Source organism: Rhinopithecus roxellana, chromosome 13 (genome assembly GCF_007565055.1).
Source record: "Rhinopithecus roxellana isolate Shanxi Qingling chromosome 13, ASM756505v1, whole genome shotgun sequence".
Taxonomy (NCBI): domain Eukaryota; kingdom Metazoa; phylum Chordata; class Mammalia; order Primates; family Cercopithecidae; genus Rhinopithecus; species Rhinopithecus roxellana.
This window is the reverse complement of record NC_044561.1, coordinates 110,472,115-110,492,595: the sequence shown is the minus strand read 5'-3', so window position 1 is coordinate 110,492,595 and position 20,481 is coordinate 110,472,115. Positions and strand designations below refer to the sequence as shown.

The 20,481-nt window shown below is 41.1% G+C and overlaps 1 protein-coding gene across 1 annotated transcript in view; it reads right to left on the bottom strand.

The window, feature by feature from the left end:
* Positions 1-20,481, bottom strand: part of RPRD1B (regulation of nuclear pre-mRNA domain containing 1B) — a 60,330-nt gene that overhangs the window by 25,913 nt on the left and 13,936 nt on the right. Inside the window, exons 3-6 of the mRNA XM_010355337.2 lie at positions 18,787-18,920; positions 9,331-9,443; positions 7,142-7,268; positions 75-250 (exon numbers count right to left, since the gene is read on the bottom strand). Of these exons, the coding sequence (XP_010353639.1) occupies positions 75-250; positions 7,142-7,268; positions 9,331-9,443; positions 18,787-18,920 (550 nt within the window). The remainder of the gene's footprint in view (positions 1-74; positions 251-7,141; positions 7,269-9,330; positions 9,444-18,786; positions 18,921-20,481) is intronic.

The following is a 20,481-nucleotide window of genomic DNA, read 5'->3' as shown; positions in this document are numbered from 1 at the left end:
TAATAAAAACCTCCTAATGTGGGCTACAGGAAGGGAAACGTGGGCAGTCTGGGATTGCCTTTTAATGGACTCACCTCTAGCTTTTTCTCCTTCTCGGACAAAACATCTTTCTGATTCTGGGTATACTCCACCAACATCCGAGCCAGCTGGCGACGGTCCTCCAGCTCTGCCGCCAGGCGCCCGTTATATTCTGCTAGTAACAGACATGCTTCATCTACTGTTTTTGAAAGACGTTCAGCTGCCTCTTTGTCTAAGTACAAATGAGATAAAAAAATAGAGAAAATATACAAATCACATAGGTATGATTACAAACATTTCTGGGGGAGGTTAACAGTTTCTCTCCCAATATACAGAGTCTAAGAATAAGCCAGAACCTGTGGACAAACAATGAGTTGATTGATCAAGAAATCCAAAGGCATTCACTCTGTCAACAAGACAGGACACCACTCAATTACCTGAGGTGAGGAAGTGGTACAAGGGAGGAATCTGGCAAAGGCTTTCTAAATGCCTGTTCCTGCAAAAGCTCTCCAGACAAAACAAGCAGAAAGAAATACTGAAGATCATCCGTGAAAAAATCGTTCCTTGCCTCTGAGAATTTCAAGTGCTTTCATTTATATTACAGTTGGCCCCCTATATCTGTGGGTTCTGTATCTGTGGATTAACCAATCATGAATGGAAAATACTCAGACCAAAAAATCCCACAAACCAATAAAAATAACAATTAAAAACCCACAATTTTAAAAATACAGAATAACAACTATTAACACAGCATTTACATTGCATTAGCTATGATAAGTAATCTAGAGAGTATTTAAAGTATATGGGAAGATGTTCGTTAGTTATAGACAAATCCGACACCATTTTATTTAAGGGCCTTGAGCAACTTTGGATTTTGGTATTCTCAGAAGGTCTTGGAACCAAACCCCCATGGATATGGAGGGACAACCATATTTCATTAAGTAGTATTTTTACTTTCCACTGGAATAAAAATAGCATGCACTTTATTTCTTGGGTGTGGGAACTAATACCTCCTCCCCGCCAAAAAAAACCCCTACATGACAGGTTTCAATATGCAGTGAGCTAAGATGCTGGGACTCGAAGCCAGATCTCTAAAACGATCTATAGTACTCTATCTCTTAAACTATGTAAGCCTTGGACCTGCGGATGAATTTCTTCCTACATTCAACAAAATGTAAAGTTTGATAAGAAAGAGGTTTGTAAATGTTTCTGAACATGACTCACAGCAGAAATACACTTATGTAAACACAAAGAAAAATGAAAGCAGTGTTTCATAAAATACTCATATACCCATTCTTACTATGTGTGCTCTATCTTCTATTTTATTCCTTTTTTTTTCTTTCTTTTTTTTGAGACGGTGTCTTGCTCTGTTGCCCAGGATGGAGTGCAGTGGCATGATCTCGGCTCACTGCAAGCTGCACCTCCCAGGTTCAAGCCATTCTCCTGCCTTCACCTCCCGAGTAGCTGGAACGATAGGCACCCGCCACCACGCCTGTCTAATTTTTTTGTATTTTTAATAGAGACAAGGTTTCTCTGTTAGCCAGGATGGTTTTATTCCATTTTTAAAAAACTGTTGGTCATTAGCTACCAGACTGATTTCATATCCAATTAATGGGTTGTAACTCACGTTTGGGGATGGAAAAACATTAAGAAAGGGTATTACTGGGAAGAAGTGATGAACAAAGGAGGATCTGCATTTACAAAGAATTGACATAATTAATTATGTGTGGGTGGTGGTGAGATAAGAATTTTAAATATGTATACCTCATTTTTAAAAGGCCTAAATGGATCAAAACAGTAGGCTGGTGCTTTGAAACAAAGGGTACCAGAGACTCCCGCAGTACCATGGGACAGTTCCATGACACTCCCTATGGATACAGGCTGTCAGAAGTGAGAGCTCGCATTCTCCTGGGGAACTAGGATTTAAGAATTCCCAACACAGTACCTCTGGCAAACAGCCATGTGGCTTTTAGATGCTTTTTTTTTTTTTTTTGAGACGGAATCTTGCTCTGTCGCCTGGGCTGGAGTGCAGTGGCTGGATCTCAGCTCACTGCAAGCTCCGCCTCCCGGGTTTACGCCATTCTCCTGCCTCAGCCTCCGGAGTAGCTGGGACTACAGGCGCCCGCCACCTCGCCCGGCTAGTTTTTTGTATTTTTAGTAGAGACGGGGTTTCACCGTGTTAGCCAGGATGGTCTCGATCTCCTGACCTCGTGATCCGCCCGTCTCGGCCTCCCAAAGTGCTGGGATTACAGGCTTGAGCCACCGCGCCCGGCCTAGATGCTTTTTTAATGTGAATATTGCAAGAGGAACTGCTGAAGGATTCCAGATTGGGTGGGATGCCAAAGATTAGGCACCTCTACCCTTCTCAGGGATGGGAAACAAAGAATGTCCTTGGTGAAAGGGAAGAAGTAAGCCTAATGGAGCACAAAGGAAAGAGATCACCTCATTCACAGAGGATAAAGGACCGCCAAACTTCTCATAGCTCAGTGGCTCATTCCATGAGCAAGCTCCTGGGGTGGTTAGGTTGATTTTAGTTTTGTTATTGCTTGACTGATCATTTTTAAAAAATGGTTAATTCACTAAGATGTTTAGGTGCCTGTGGCAAAAAACGGCAAATGCAATTTTTAAGATTAAAAAGAAAATCAATTCACAGCCTCAAGAACTTTTACAAAGGAAATAATTCATTTATACAAATAATTACAACCCAGAAAAGTAACTTATAATAATTTAGTGAGTTATACAAAACATGCAGTGAAAATGCAGAAGCCAGATGCTCACTTCAGGGGACCTACCCACATTGTCCTCATGCTCCCTGATCTCCTTCACCCATCAGAGTGGCAAGTGCCTCTTTCAGCCAGTCCTCCAAGCAGCATGCACGTCCCATTTCCTCTCATCCCATGTCCTCTCATTTCCTCAAAGACTCAACTTCTGCAGCCGTCCCATGACTTCTCTACCTCAGCAAATTCTCTCTCCCTCCTGAAGAACACCACCAGCACACAAACCTGCTGCCATGTATTCCACCCACATACCACTATCCCACTACTGACCTGCTTCCCTGCTCCCCCTTGTAGCTCTGCCTTTTCTCTTTTCAGAGAAGCGTAGCCACCTGCTCTCCTCCTGAGCCCACCCCAACCGGGCTTTATGCCCACCAATCCTCTGCTCAAAACCTTCCAATTAGTTTAACAAATTTGAGTTCTTATAACTAGGCTCTTAGAAACAGTAGAGAATAAAAAGGACAAAAACTCTCTGCCCTCAAGTTTATATTATCAGGTAGGAAGAGAATCAATATACAATATTATGCTTACTTATCAGCTGAAGAGAACTACAGAGAAAAATAAGGCAGAGGAGAAAGAGTGGGGCACTGGAAGCAGAGGGGGATCAACATTTTCAAAAAGGTGGCCAGGGTAAGCTTCACTTAGGTGATACGTAAACAAAGGCCTAAGAAAATGAGAACCAGCTTCGTAACTATCTGGGAGGAACGTTTCAGACAGAGGGGACGAGTACAAAGGCCCTAAGAGGAAAGAGTGACTGGCGAGGAACCCACATGACTTGAGCAGTGAGTGAGGGGAAAATAGTAAAAGTCTATGTGGTAACAGAGGTCAGTGAAAGACTGGCTTTAAAGCCGGGCAGGGGGCTCATTTCTGTAAACCCAGTGTTTTGGGAGGCTAGGATAGGAGGATTGTTTGAGCCCAGGAGTTTGAGGTTATAACGAGCTATGATCAGGCCGCTGCACTCCAGCCTGGGCGAGAGAATGAGACTCTATCTCAAAAAAAAAAAAAAAAAAAAAAAAAAGACTCTGGCTTTTACTTTGGTGATGGGGGAGTCATGGGGGTGTTCTGTGGAGCAGGAGACATGATCTGACTTCTACTGAAGAGGATCACTCTGGTTACTATGTTGAGAATAGAATGATGGCTAAGCAAGAGGAACAATGACGCAGCAGGACCAGCTGGGAGGCTACTGCAATAAATCAACTGAACATGGCAGAGACCTGGACCAGAGAGCAGTGGTAGAGGCGGTGACAAGGTATCAGACGCTGGTTTTGATCCCAATCAACAGGAATGATGAGGGCCATTTACTGAGATGGGGAAGACCATGAGTGAAAAAAGTTTTAGAGGAAAGGTCAGAAGTTCAGTTTGGGGCAGAGTAAGCCTGAAATGCCTACCAAGATATCCAACTAATAAAACTGAGTAGGAGGTTGGATATATGGGTCTCAAGTTCAAGGTGGAAGGGTCAACGCTAGAGATGTAAATTAGGAAATCATCAGCAGAAAAACTCTTATTTATAGTCATGAAATTGGGTGAGAATGGCTGCCAGTGAAACCAGCAAAAGAAGGGGGCTAATATGAAGAGGTCAAGGAAGAGTGAAGAAACCAGCAAGGAGGCTGAAAAGACACAGAGAGGAGGAAAGCTAGAACAATGCAGGGTCCTAGTTCCTACTGCTACTGTAGCAAATTATCACAAATTTAGTAGCTTAGAATACCACCAATTAATTATCTTATGTCTTATCACGGCTGCTTCCTCCATCTTCAAAGCACATTGCTCCAACCTCTGGTTCCATGGGAATACCCCCTCCTCATTCCCCTTCTCCCACCTTCCTCTTACAAGGACCCTGTGATTACACTGGGCCCTCTTAAATAATCCAGGGTAATCTCCCCATCTCAAGATATTTAATCACATCTGCAAAGTCCCTTGGCCATATAAGATTACATACACACAGGTTCTGTGGATTAAAACACAGGCATTTGCGGGGTGGGGGGGTCAGGAGGCATTATTCCAACTACTACACCAAGTGAAGAACGTATTTTCAGGAAGAAGAAATAATCTACTGGGCCAAATACTACTGGGGTGAAGTTAAGATGGGGGCAGAGAATCCACCACTGAGTTTAGCAACAAGGAAGTCATCAGCAACTGGGAGGACGGGAAGTGGAGAGAGAGCACAGGCAATCCATTCAGGTGGTTTGGCTAAAAAGAACAGAGAAATGAGGCAGTAGCTAGAGGAAGATACGGGGTCAAGAAAAAAATCTTCCCATGTGGGGGAAAATTTCATGTTTTTATGCTATTGAGAATGATCCAGTAAAGAGTAAAACATGGAAAATGCAGGAGAAAAGGGGAGCATTGTTGGAGCAATGGCCTTGGCTAGATGAGAAGGAGCAGATCTAATACACAGAGAGGCGGGTTTAGAAAACAGCATGTCCACACAGAGAAATAGGAGGAAAAGTCAACTCAGACATGTTAGTTTTTCCCAGCCACATTCCACTGCACAGGTACGGAAAAGGAAGAGACAAAAAGCTAAATTTATGAATGGCGGTTGCCAGGTGATACAGGAAGTGAAAAATGATGAATTATTGTTTAATGGATATAGAGTTTCAGTTCGGCAAGATGAAAAGAATTCTGGAAACTGGTTGTATAACAATGTGAGAATACTCAGCACAACTAAACTGCACACCTTTATGTTATATGTAGCTTACCATTTTATATGTAGTTTATTTTATATGTAATTTACCACAATTAAAAATCAAAATAAAACAAATATTTTAAAAGGAAGCTACATGAGACCTTTAGGTCAGTGAAATAGAGAAATGAAATTACATACATGGCTAGCTTTACATTAACTTGCTTGCAACTTTTGCAGATTATGATTTTGATAGTAAGCATAAATGAAGTGATCCTTTTAGTAATAAGTATTTTTAAAATGTGATTTAACTTGTTTAGGGATTTTGCCAGGAAATACACTGAAGGGAGAATGAGAAGAAAATGGGTTGAAGGTGTGCCTGAGGAAGTGAAGACCACTCCAATCTGAGTAAAGAAAATGAGGACTTGAGGGCCAGGAAGACGTAGGGGGGATCAAGAGACTGCAGGTCCCAGTGGGGCGAATTGCCGGGGTAGGGAAGCAGAGTGAGGAGCTAAGATGCTTCTTGCATGACTCAGAAGGCCTCCCAGCAGTGCTCTCCAACCCAGTACACCCACCGCCACTGCCTAAGGTCTTTCCTTGTGCTGCTTCCTCTGCCTGGTGGCGCTTCCTTCCCTTAGATATCCTCATGGCTTGCTTCCTAATTTTTCGGGTCTCTGCTCGAGGTCATCTCATCAGAAAGGCTTTCCTCAAGCACCTCTAAAATACTATTAATACCGCCCTCCATCATTCTCCTCTGCCACCGCCGGGCTTTATTTTTCTTCTTGACACTTCACTTGAGGGCATATAGGTGGGCCTCAAATATTTGTTGAGGGAAATATTTCATCAGTGATCTTTATTTCCTTTAGATAGATACGGAATAAGTTAGAGAAGCAGCCAAGTCAAGGGACTGGAGTGGGAAAATGGTGGCCTGAGATAAAGCCTAGGATTCAGAAGACAGTGGAATGAAAGGTCTGAGTTTTTGTAAGGGGAGGAACATGGGCTTTGCAGCCTAGGTTAGAATCCCAAGATCCACTACTTGTGTGACCTTGGGCAAGATACCTATCTTCTCAAAGCCTCAATGTCCTATGCAATATGGAGACACACATTCAGTCAACTCCAAAGACTATCACAAAGAACAGAAGTACGGGTGCAAAGCATACTGTCAAGATTAGTTCACGCTTCATTCCTTTCTTTCAGTTTCTCATGCAGAAAGCAGGAATCGTGTCAACTGCCCCTCCCTGTTTAACTAGGGAGGTCACGATTAGGGCAAAATGACATGTCTAACACACACCTGAAATTCCTGGCATTGAAGGCACTATCATCTACAGGGCTTGTCAGAGAGCAGGGTACAAATCACACAGCCCTGAATCATATATTTTTTTTCTTTTAGTAAGAGGGTTATGAGTCTAATAGACAGAATAATACCTAATCTCCCCCCACCCACCCCACACGCACACAAATTGTACTATGTTTTTAACAGACCTTATTTAGAGAGCCACAGGTTGTGGCACACCAGCATTTTTGCAGTAATTCCTAGAATCACTATTCAAGCTCTGACTATTTCAAGTTTCTTTGTTCACCATGTGAGTTATGTTTGCACATCCCAAGATGGTAGAGCATCCAATACAACATGGAAAGTAGTCTATACCCGCAGACATAAGTATGGCCTAGGGTTAGTTGCATTAATTATGTCACTCTTTCCTCACCTTTCACCCAAACTCTACCTTCTCACCTGTTATTTTTTCCAACAGAGAAACATCTTGCACTTCCTGGGGCAGAGAAGCAATTTTCTGTCGGACAGTAGCATCCCCTGATGCAGCATTTTCCAGATCCTGCAAAGCTTTGATTAGTTCCTCAGTCTGTAAAATGAAAACACAAACAACCCTATCCATTAAGACATGGGGTTTAAAGAAAATTAGTTGGAGTTAAATGGAGTTGGAGCAAATTCTAAAAACAGTAATTCCTGCCATTTCTTAAAAAAACTGTTCTTAGCCCCAGAGCTTACATGCAAGTCAATATCATGGATTCTAAGAAAATCTACAAAATTAGTTATCTAAGTCCATGGCAGGACATGAATGAAATTCTGAATAATTATTATTATTTTTTAATTCTAAAAGAACATGTTTTTGGCAATTCAGAACAATGGAGTTTGTATTGCTTAATTTCAAATGATGCATCATTTCCAGTATAGAATAAAGGTATAAATATCAGATGTTAACAGTTGTGTGTTGTGGCCAGGTGTGGTGGCTCACACCTGTAATCCTAGCACTTTGGGAAGCCAAGGCAGGAGGATCACTTGAGCCCAGAAGTTCAAGACCAGCCTGGACAATATAGCGAGACCCTGTCTCTAGAAAAAAATAAAAATAAAATAATTAGCCAGGCATGGCGGCATGTGTCTATAGTCCCAGCTTCTTGGGAGGCTGAGGTAGAAGTATCACTTGAGCCCGGGAGGTTGAGTGTGCAGTGAACTGTGATCATGCTACTGCACGCCAGCCTGGGTAACAGAGCAAGATCCTGCCTCCAGAAGAAGAAGGAAAAAATTATATGTTGACTGATCAACCTACTTCAAGTCTTTCTTGGATTTTCTTGACAAAATGAATGTCACTCCCAAAATTAAATGCATCGAACTTATTTATAAACAAATGGGGGAAAAAACAAGAAAAGTAAACCAAGGATGCACTTTCTATATATATCAAAAAGGAGTTTCTTAAACTGTCAGAAAACAAAAAATGCTAACAGGCCACTCCATAACGACCAAGGAGTAGCTAGCTCCGTAAACGGTAGTTAGATTACCCTGAAAGGTAATAATCTAGGCTGTCGTCTTTAAAGTGTTTAAATGCAAAGATATATGACCTAACACTGCTGTCATTTAATCCCTAGTCTAACTCAACATTGTAACATAACGCAAACTAGACATGCTTCCTATTTACATAGGCTTTAAGCATGACCATGTGTAACAAAGCTGTTTTAGGCAAAGTAAGGAGATGACCCCCTTGAAAAGAGCATGGGCTCTGAAGTTAAACACACCTGGATTTAAATTAAGACACTGGTCAAGTTACTTAAACTGTCACCTTGCACCTAAATTCTCTGACTGTAAATAGATAAAATGAACCAAGACATTTCATAAGCTAACCTGTATAGCCAAATAACATGAACACATGGTTAAAGACTAACTCCCTGTTTTAATATTTAATAGGCTATAGTGCAGCAAATCTGCTATTGACACATAGACTGTCTTTAGATATTGAGTTATTTACTTTATAAAACTACCATGCTACTGGAGACAGGCCATGGTAGAAGACTTTTGAATGTCTTTGTAATATTATCTATCCCTTTCTCCAAAATCTATTTTTTTTTTTTTTTTTTGAGACGGAGTCTCGCTCTGTCCCCCAGGTTGGAGTGCAGTGGCCGGATCTCAGCTCACTGCAAGCTCCGCCTCCCGGGTTTACGCCATTCTCCTGCCTCAGCCTCCCGAGTAGCTGGGACTGCAGGCGCCCACCACCTCGCCCGGCTAGTTTTTTGTATTTTTTGGTAGAGACGGGGTTTCACCATGTTAGCCAGGATGGTCTCGATCTGCTGACCTCGTGATCCGCCCGTCTCGGCCTCCCAAAGTGCTGGGATTACAGGCTTGAGCCACCGCGCCCAGCCTCCAAAATCTATTTTTAAAGAATACTCTTAATTTCTGGGATTGAAAAAACCAAGTCCAAGTACTTTATAAAACATAAGCCCATCCCAGAGTCATGGGACGCAAAGAAACAGTGACACCCACCATCCGGCAAGCTCCTCTGATGCACGGGGCCCCTGAGAGGTGCCCTCTGAAGATTCCATACTAGTGGTCACTGGCGCCACCCTGTGGCCATAGTCTTCAACTAGAGGTCACTTTAAGCCACTCTTCCCTACTCTCTGGGGGTCAAGACCTACCAAGAGGGGTCCTGCAGAAGGATCCTGAGGAGAGTAGCTGCCAGGGTAGTCGTCATCCTCCTCCTCTTGAATTTGCTGAAAAGTTCGTTTCAGAGATTTCTTCTCTTCTGTTGCTAGAGGAAAGGTAAAAGGGATAAATTTGAGCCACATATCCTGTAGTAATAAGAGTCACATGCTATGCACAACGGGCCACATGTAAAAACAGGGCTGAAGGGGTGCACATTTTTGCAATGGCTTAATAATAACCTTTATGCTAGTTATTTTAAATTGATTGTAGTTCCCTACATTACTGAAAAGAGTCAAACAGGTCTTTGTCCATCATCTCGGATTGATTCTCTGGTAAAATACTATGGAAAATAGGCATCTAAAGTGAAACTTACCCAACTATCACACTTGAGTAAGAAACTCATGGGACAACACAATGAAGCAAGCCAACGTGTGCTAGGGTTTACAGAGAACATAGAGAACATATTGCATATAAAACGAGATAGGTTATGCTTTCCAGGGATCATGTCAGAAAACAGGAGAGAAAATTTTATCAATAAAATGGTGTCAAAAATTCCAAACGCAAATATTCTTTACACTATTCCTCTAAAAACAAAATAAATCTAATTTACCTTAAAATTAAAATAACCATTACTGAGACATATGATTGATACTACTGAGAAAAATTACTTAAGTTACCATTTTAAATTTAACCACTTTTGAGGCTGACAGGTTACATTATTTATTAACTATCTGCACCGTATGTTTTTACATTGTTATGATAGATGTGTTAATTCCAAAATCATTCTTTTTGCATCAAATTAGACAATACAAAATAAATGCCAAACAACTGTGGGAAATAAATCTAAATGATAAATTCTAGTTTAGAAAGTAAAGAAATATTGGACACAGCCTGTGCCTGGCATTGCAAGTTTCCTTTTAATCTTTCCAACAATTTTAAGATACAGCATCTCCATCTAACAGGTGAGAACACAAAGGCCAGGGAGGTTACATGACACACTTATGGTATGACTCCAAAACCTGTCCTCCTTCTGCTGCACTCAAATTACTTAGCACCATACAGGTACCCTCTCATTTAGCAAAAACATGGGGACACCTGCTTCAGATACATACACATTTTTTGCTTATACATTTTCTTCTGGAACCAAGCCATGTAGCTCCTGTTCTCTACATTATATATATTATATACTAACTGACCAAACTTACGTTTGAAGTGAAAGCCAGGTCAATATTATGAGTTTTATTTTTATTTTATTTTGTTTAGATGGAATTTCTGCTTTCTTGCCCAGGCTGGAGTGCAGTGGCATGTTCTCAGCTCATTGCCACTTCTGCCTCCTGGGTTCCAGCAATTCTCCCACCTCAGCCTCCCGAGTAGCTGGGATTACAGGCACCTGCCACCACGCCTGGCTAATTTTTGTATTTTTGGTGGAGACAGGGTTTCATTCACCATGTTGGCCAGGCTGGTCTTGAACTCCTGGCCTCCAGTGACCCACCTGCCTTGGCCTCCCAAAATCCTGGGATTACAGGTGTGTGCCATCACGCCTAGCCAAGTTTCATTTTTTCTTAATGTTTTTGTCTATTACAAAAAAATGAGACAGCAACATCTGCAATACTGGACGTCCTCCCCTCACTTTGCACATTCTATTATACACAGATTTGTTATCATGGCTTTGTTAAATGACACCAGTCCCTCCATAAAACAAGTTCGAACTTCAGTTACCATGGCATATTAACTTGAGTAAATGCATGAAGTACAAATTTTGCTATTAACTTCAGCCCCCAAATCATGATCAGTGACCAATCACATCATTCTTCAAGTCTATCAGTGATTGGTCACTGCACACCTGTCATGCAGGTCACACAAAGACAGCAAAGCGCTTCACTGGGCTGTCTCCTTATCTCCCAGTGATAACACCAACGACATTTTATAAAAATGAATGATCAGAAGAGGGTATTGATCATAAAGATGAACGTGGAACAAAGAAACTGAAACAAAAGCAAATACTGGAACTGAAATCCCAATGGCACATCAGTGGAGATACAGAAGAAACAGCAGGTTGCAGGATGCCGCCACTGCCAGCATCAGAGGGAGCCTAGATCCATGGCCAGAGGAACTTGTAGAGGCCAACTTAGCAATGAAGAAAGTGGGAGTGATGAAAAGAATGACAATGTCCTAGAGGAAGAGATGCTAACAAAAAAAACTGCATGCTAAAGAAACTGAGAGGTATTTTACAACACTGAAAGCATAATAGATAAAATGTTGGAAGCTGATTCAAACAAAATACAGTATGACAATGTGCAAAGCCACAGAAAAGATGTTTGCTCTGTATATGTATATAAATTACACCAGAAGAAGGCAACCCTTGTTCAAACTACTCTTGATAAGTTTGTTACAAAGAAAACACACTTTAATTCTCAATGTTTCTAATTTGTTGTTACAGCATATTAAATAACTATTAGTTTACTATCTCTTTTGTTTCCCTACACATTTGGAATCAACAGGGAGTTCTTAATTCTTTGACAAAAAAATTGTAAAACTCACAGAACAATCATAATTTTCCCCACTGATTATAAAGATTGCTTTGCCTGGGTTCAGCCTGCACGGTCATGGTTATAGTCCTGCACTACTATGCAAAGCAAAGATTGCTATATTTTTAATATGAAAAACCTTATTAGGATATAATTTACATAAGAAACACCTAACAGTACTTTGTACACAGCAGCTGCCTAATTAATGTGCGCTATGACCCATGCAGACATGTAGCCACTATGACATCAAAACGGTCACATGGAAGGAGTGGCCATTAGAAGCTAAGTACAAACTTCAAGTTTTATACTGTTGTGTTTGCTTTCAAGCACCTAGAGGAGTGCTCAGTAACTATTAGATACACCAAAGAAAGTAGAAAAAATTATAAAACTTGAAATCCTTCCGTTTTTCAAACTCTCACACAGAAATTATTACATATAAAAACCAAACACTACCTCAAGACACTTAGAATTCCTGAATTTTGGCACTGGGAGGACTTAGACAGACCTATGCCTTTGTTTCCCCCAACTCAAATTTTCATGAAAATATCTAGGTCCACAAGTTGCAGTTTGCCCAAAGTCAGACAGTTTGTTAGTGTAAATCTGGGTGCTACAGATCAAAGCCTCCTTATCTGGAGTTCTCTTTGCCACTTCACATTGCTGCTCACGAACAGCATTACAAGACTTAAAATAAGAAATCATCTTAGGACCACTTATGTCCTTTGCCATCCTGATGGCAGAGGACACAATAGGTGTTAACCATTATTATCCTACTTTTCCAGTTTCCTCCTATTTCCATTTGGAGGGCCTATTGGTGCTACAAACCTAAGACTTCTGGACATGAATTACTAATCATTTCCCCCACAGGGCTCCTCATTCCCTGAGCTACCTATTTCCATTACAAACACTTTCACTGTCCCGTCTTCCAGGTACAAGGCCTTAGAAACCATTAGAAGCTATCCCAAGGTCCCAACTTCTAGCAGATTCCATACCTCAGAAGGATGCCTTACATACTCCCTCTCTCTCTTCCTTCCCCTACACAGCCTCTTACCAGCAATCTGCCCTCTGTCACAGCTGGATGAGACCACTGTCTCCCCACCTCTAGTTGCCCCTTTCCCAAGTTAGACTATACAGTTGTCCCTCAGTATCCATGGGGGATTGGTTCCAGGATCGCCATGGATACCAAAATCTAGGGATACTGAAGATCTCATTACAAAATGGCGTAGTATTTACATATAACTTACATACACATCCTCCCATATATTTTATGTCTAGATTACAGTACCTAATACAATGTACATGATATGTAAATAATTGTCACACTGTTTCGTTTTTAAAATATGTATTGGCCGGGCACGGTGGCTCACGCCTGTAATCCCAGCACTTTGGGAGGCCGAGGCGGGCGGATCACAAGGTCAGGAGATCGAGACCACGGTGAAACCCCGTCTCTACTAAAAATACAAAAAATTAGCCGGGCACGGTAGTGGGCGCCTGTAGTCCCAGCTACTCAGGAGGCTGAGGCAGGAGAATGGCTTGAACCCGGGAGGCGAAGCTCGCAGTGAGCCGAGATCGCGCCACTGTACTCCAGCCTGGGGGACACAGCGAGACTCCGTCTCAAAAAAAAATAAAAATAAAAAATAAAATATGTATTATTTTTCCCCAAAATAAATTCAAAATGCAGTTGGTTGCATTCGCAGATGTGGAACCTGTAAATATGGAAGACTGTATTCTATTTTTAAATTAATTTTCCTAAAGTGGAGTGCCCACTCCATCATGTCCTTATTCATAAACCTTAAGGGGTTTCTAATGATTTTACAGATTCTTCCTAAGTTCAAAGCCTAATGATGGCAATGGTCTCCAACTCCCATGGCTCTTGGGCCTCTCTTAAAGCACCTGGTCTTGCTACTCTGGCCACTGGCAAGCGTTCTTCTCTGACAGGAGCACTTAGTGTCTTATTCCTCTACATCCCTACAGTACCTAGGAAAGGGCTGACAGGTCGGAGTTTGAAACCGCTTGAAGGGAGGAGTCACAGAGCTTGGAAGATGCTAGTGCTAGGCCAGAAATGACTATTGCTGCTACGAAGTCAGCAGTTATGGTGCCCAGTATTGTCAGTCTAGTGAGACAGCCATTAAAAATAACTTAGGATTTCCAGGTTTCCTTTGCAAAAGTTATCCATTGTTTTAAAAATTAAAATTATTTTAAAAACTAGAATATTTATCAGTCCCATTTCTACATCTGAATTTAAGGTAAGCCTTCCACTATCAATTCAGCTTCTACCACGGTATACATTTACACTCCCTTTTTTACTCACTTGACCACTCTGTTTACAGGCAGGACAAACTGTGGGGGTAGCCAAAGTCCTTCTGTCCTCATACTGGGTACCTTCTATTCTACCCTCCAACCTGTCCCTGTGTCTCCAGCAGGCCTTGTACTCAGCTAATCTTAAGTAATCCTCGTTACCTAAGGGTTTAGAGTATGCCTCTTACAACCTGCTTGTGGGAGAATTTCAGACACTGTAGCAGACTGTGAAACTAATCTTAAGGCAAAAAGTTGGCCTGCAGGCTCCCAAATCACATTATAATATGTAGTCACCTACCATAAAGCTGGATCTTCTAGAGGATCCACTTGAAATTTTCTGTGATTTAAAAAACAAAACAAAACACCCTGTGGTTGGTCTGAGTGCAGCGGTGTTTACAACTAATTGACTGCAATCAGTTACAGGTTTTTTTGTTCCTTCTCTACTCCCACTGCTTCAATTGACTAGTTAGCAACAATAACAAAAACACACCTATATATTTTATATTACTTTTATAATGAGAAAAGGATCAGGAAACATCGTTTGCAACAGCTCCCTCGTTCTTTGCTCCATCCCTGCATAATAAAGGACATTTTAATAAGGCACATTAAACTTTACTTCTGGAAAAGAAAAGAACCTGCAACAAATAAAGGTCTAACACTTGAGGCACAGTTCTACAAGCTGTCTATCCTTATCTCACTGACTGAATAGCCAAATCCAGGCATAAACCCAGGGAAGTTGTGCCTAGAACTCATACTCTTAGCTACCATGTTCTCCAGCCTCGCACAAAGTCTGGGGGACTGAAAATATTAAAAAACTCTTCTTACTTTTGCTACCAGTTCATATATAGAAACTCAGCATATTAGATACCAGAACTGGCAGGGCACTGGCAGGGCAAACAAAACTCGTATCATCACCCCACTGATAATATCTCACCTGCATTATCTCAAGTAATCCTCATCATAACCCTATAAGGTATTACCATTAATAGCCATATTGTACAGTGAGGATCTGAGCTTCAGAGAGATCAAATGCCATGGCCAAGGTCACAGAACTTTAGAAATGACAGCCAGGGGACAGGTGTGGTGGCTCACGCCTGTAATCCTGGCACTCTGGGAGGTCGAGGTGGGCGGATCACCTGAGGTTGGGAGTTTGGGACCAGCCCGACCAACAAGGGAGAAACCCCGTCTCTACTAAAAATACAAAATTAGCCAGGCGTGATGGCACATGCCTGTAATCCCAGCTACTTGGAAGGCTGAGGCAGGAGAATCACTTGAACCCAGGAGGCAGAGGTTGCGATGAGCCGAGGTTGTACCATTACACTCCAGCCTGGGTGACAGAACGAGAATTCGTCTCCAAAAAAAAGAAAAAGAAAAAGAAATGACAGCTTAGGATTCATACTGTGGAAGCCTGAATAGCTAAACTATATGAAGATCCAGGAAAGCTGGGTAACCTACTCACAAATTCCTACCAAAATTCAAGTCTATATTGAAACCATGTGCTTTCAGGAAATACGACAGTGTGAAGAGTATCAGCTTTAAAGTCACATAGACCTGGGAATTCACCACTTATCAATTATCTCTTTTGGAATAAAATTACTATACCTTTTTGAGCCAGTATCCTCATCTAAAGTATGAAAATAATACCAAATTCACAGAGTAGTTATAAGGATCTAAAACAAATTAACGTGAAAAGTAGCCAGCAGAGGCTGGGACATAACGGATGTTCAATAAATGCTAGTTCCTTTGTATCTACCTCTCTCTCTAAATTCTCCTACAACTGTATACTAACTACATGGGTCACATGTGGCTCAAATAAAAAAAGTTCCATTCAGTCAAGCAACACCTTGACTATTCTCAAGAGTAGAGAACTTTTCTGCTTTTCTTACTTTTAAAATTTTGTTTTTAACTGACAAATAATAATTGTATATATTTATGGGGTACAGTGTGACGTTGAGACACCTTTAGAACACCTTGAGAGACAGGTTTATAAACTTAATACCCAGTTCTACAACAGAATTCCTAAGCTCATGCATTCTCCAATGTTGTAAGAACTGTCAAAGTTCCACAGAAAAATTTTTATTTCAGAGGTAAACTTTATGAAGTTGCCTGAAGACAAAGAATTACCCATGAATCAAAGCTGGAATATAAAAGGACTACTCAAATCTGGAAATAAACTTCTCGAGAACTCATCAATATTTGAAAGGACTCTGGTAAAATATTCTGATAACTCAGGTCCAGAGAAGAGAGTGAAGACAGAGTGAGTCGGCTGGGACTAACACACATGCTGAACTCTTTTGATGTGTGTTTTCATCTTTATAGAATAGAGAAAGAGAAATTATCTTTAGATCAGCATTATCCTCTACCTAGAGGAATCTGCCTCTGTTATTGTTAATGTCTGTCTAGACTCTCAAAAAAAAATCAGAAACCCAATGAAGCTATTTCCAATACTATCACTGCCACAAATTCCACACATTCCCAGAATGCAAAACTATTCCTCACTCTTTTCTCCCTCTTTCCTATAGCATCTAGCGTAGCTGTTTACTCAAAGTGTGTGTCCAGCAAATGTACATTAAATTGAAATTCAACAATAGCTTCAAACATCCTCTTTCAAGGCTCTCCTACTTGCCCAAAGGTGTTTTTAAAAATCAGCACTGTTTACCAATGAACTCTAAGGCAGAGTAAAGAATGCTGAGTAATTCCCCAAAGCTGTACTGAAGACCTCCAAAGGACACAATACAAACACCAGAATCCAAAGCAGGAAACATCTTGCTTTTCAGAAGCTACCTACCACCTGAGTGATCCTAAAATTACCTTCTAACAACACCAAGTAAAACAACAATGACCTGCAGTCTGAAAGCACTTATGTCATTCACAGAAAGCCTCTAACCTTTGGTTTCACAGGAAAGTTACCCACTGTAAAATGCAAATAATTTCAGACCTGGAAAGGATCACTAAGGGTACACAAAATGGTTGCTCAGTGAAGGATACTGTCACACATGCTAATCGTGACTAGGTTCTATAGCAGATCCATGTACAAAGTACCAGAGAACAAGGAGGGAATGACCACATGAGCCCCGACAAGCCAAGGAAGATGTCAGAATGAGAGTTGCATTCTTGGAGAATGAGTTCACCACACAGTGAAAGCAGTAGAAGGACATCAAGCAGAGGTAACAGCAGATGCAAAGGAAGCAGTGCCAACAGAGCATCCAGAGGGGAAATTGTCGACAATTCAGTTTGGCCAAAGAATACGGTGTAAGTGAGGAAGCAGTAGGAGAAGAATCTGGAAAAACAGGCTAGTTCAGATAGAAAGGATCTTCAATACTATCAGTACTTGGACTTGATCCTCCAGGAAACAAGTATGTACGCAGGCAGACCAGACCTGTAGCTTAGAAACATGTCATGCCAACTAGAATTAAACCACAACTAACCAGAAGCCAAGCAACTAAACAACACGTGATCTTACTCTTTAAAGAAAAAAATAGGCTGGGTGCAGTGGCTCATGCCTGTAATCCCAGCACTTTGGAAGGCCGAGGCAGATGGATCACGAGGTCAGGAGTTCAAGACCAGCCTGGCCGAGATGGTGAAAGCCTGTCTCTATCAAAAATACAAAAATTAGCTGGGCATGGTGGCAGATGCCTGTAACCCCAGCTACTCGGGAGGCTGAGGCAAAGAACTGCTTGAATCCGGGAGGTGGAGGCGGCAGTGAGCCGAGACCACGCCACTGCACTCCAGCCTGGGTGACAGAGCAAAAACAAAGAAAAAAGAAAAAAGAATATAAGCTCCTATTAAGGGCTTTGCAAAATTCACACACAGATGCACTTCCTAAAGATATCCTGGGTTCAATAAAGATCAAAATCAATTTTCAGCCGGGCGCGGTGACTCACACCTGTAATCCAGCACTTTGGGAGGCCGAGGCGGGCAGATCACTTGAGGCCAGGAATTTGAGACCAGCCTGGCAAACATGGTGAAACCCCATCTCTACTAAAAATACAAAAACTAGCCGGGTGTTGTGGCGGGTGCCTGAATCTCAGCTACACGGGAGGCTGAGGCAGGAGAATGGCTTGAACCCAGGAAGCAGATGTTGCAGTGAGCCAAGATCACACCACTGCACTCCAGCCTGGATGACAGGGTGAGACTCTGTCTCCAAAACAATCAATCAATCAATTTTAGACAGACACCATGCTGACAATCATAAGGATATGTTTCAAAAGCACATCTGCATTTAATTAAACCAAGTTCTTAAAAAACTAAGAAACTTATCCAAGGTCCTATTGTAGTTAATGGCAGAGCAAGGACAAAATCTTAGTCCAGGCTACTTCCTAGTTCACTACAACTCTGAATAACTTCATTGTTCCTTTCACCGTGCAAGGAAAGTCTCTGAAAGACAGAAGCAAGCCAAGGAGAACAGAGAGCAAAAGTCAGGGTGTGAGAGGATGAACAGCATGAATACTAGAACCAGGCTTACACGCTGTGAGCACTACATAAATTCTCACCATCGTTCATGATCATCTCTCTGAAGAATCATAAAATCGCTGGTGGTTCACAGCAAACCCCACTGCAGCTTTTCATATTTGATTCGAAAGTAGGCAAAGACCAAGAGCTGTAAACATGTGGTGATGTTTCTACCTTTGGGGGGAGGGCTCTTGGAGTCCTCCATAGACAGCTTCAGCTGCTGTATGAACTCGCCGCCATACACACTTCGTTCTTGCCAGATGTTCAGCAATCTTTCTAAAGGTTTTTTACAGCCTTCATCTGCCTCTCTGCCCAGAAAAGATGAAAAGATATATATAAGCTTAAGATTTTGTTTTTAATTAGGACAGATCTACTTAAAAAAAAAAAAAAAAAGAAATCAACAACTGACTAAATGATTTACACATTTAAAAGCAAAAGAATAAGGTACATATTCTAATACTTGGATACCCAAAACCTGACCACAAACTACATTCTTCCTGTAGTGGGAGGGATCATGCCATAATCGAAATCAAATAGGACCAAAAGTCAATGGCCAATTTTTAGACAGAAAATTATCAAATCTCCATCTTATCAATTGTGATAGCTTGCTTTTTAAAGATGACGTTAATTAAAATGTGCTGCCAGACATTCTGCTGGAAATTAAAAGTGGATCAGAACTCTTAAAGATAGAAAAATGATTTTAAAAAACCAGATGTTTAAAACAGGAAATAAATTCACTGCAACCCATCAATTCTAACACACCAACACCTCTACATGTATAAACACAATCATATACATGTATATGTTAAGACTCATTCCAGTTCTAACCACTTCATAATTATTTTAATTGTGGGCTAAGTCCATAGTCCAGGTTCACACAAAGTATCTTAGGACACACTTAATAATGCAGTCCTTCATAATTTATATCAAAGGATATGAATTAGAAGTAAGAAAATGTTTTCCCTTGACATGTTAACTCCTGAAACAGGACATAAAGGACTATAGCACTCACTGAGAACCAATTGCCTACAATAAAATGTCAGACAGCAAACAGAAGATTGGGTTAGACTTTCTGAAAGCAAAGGGAATTCAGTCACCACCCACTGTTACCGTGAACTGTTCTGTTTTGTGAGGGGGTTTAAATAGCAACGATCTTATATTGAATGACTTTAAACAAGAAGGGATACCTCAACATCTTAGTATCTAAGTTAAATGGCCTTTAGTAGGAACTTCAAGAAGAAACCATGCCAAATTCAACTGAAATGAGAGCTCTATTCACACCCAACCGTGACAACACTTTAGTAAACTCAAGGCGAACGGAGGTTTCAGCATCGCCCGGTCACAGCATCTTACTTATGAATTACAGGTGGTCAATTTCACTGACTAAAGGACTCAATCAGGGTACATAACAATTAATTCTTTTTTTGTTAAACTTTTTAAAGTCAGAAGTGAGGGTATGGTAAAAAAAAAAAAAAAAAAAAAAAAAAAAAGAGGAAAACATTTCTACTGCTAAGTTTAAAAAGCTTAAAAATATGACCCAATTACTTGATATTTGTGATAAAACACTTTTACTCCACCTTCAAAATATATCCAGAAATGAGTTACTTCTCATTTTTTCCTCTGCTATCAATCTGGCCCAAGGCACTATCATCTCTTGCCTGGACTACTATAGTAGCCTCATTACTGCTCTCCCCGCTTCCCACCTTTGTCCTCTTACAACCTACTCTCGAGTTTTCAAAACATCATTTTAGCTGCTGTACTAAGGCAGATCACGTCACTCCTTTGTTCAAAATTGCCAACATTTCTTCCCAGTATCCCTCAGAATAAAAGTCCTTATAAAGACTCCAAGGCCTTTCCCAACCCAGCTGT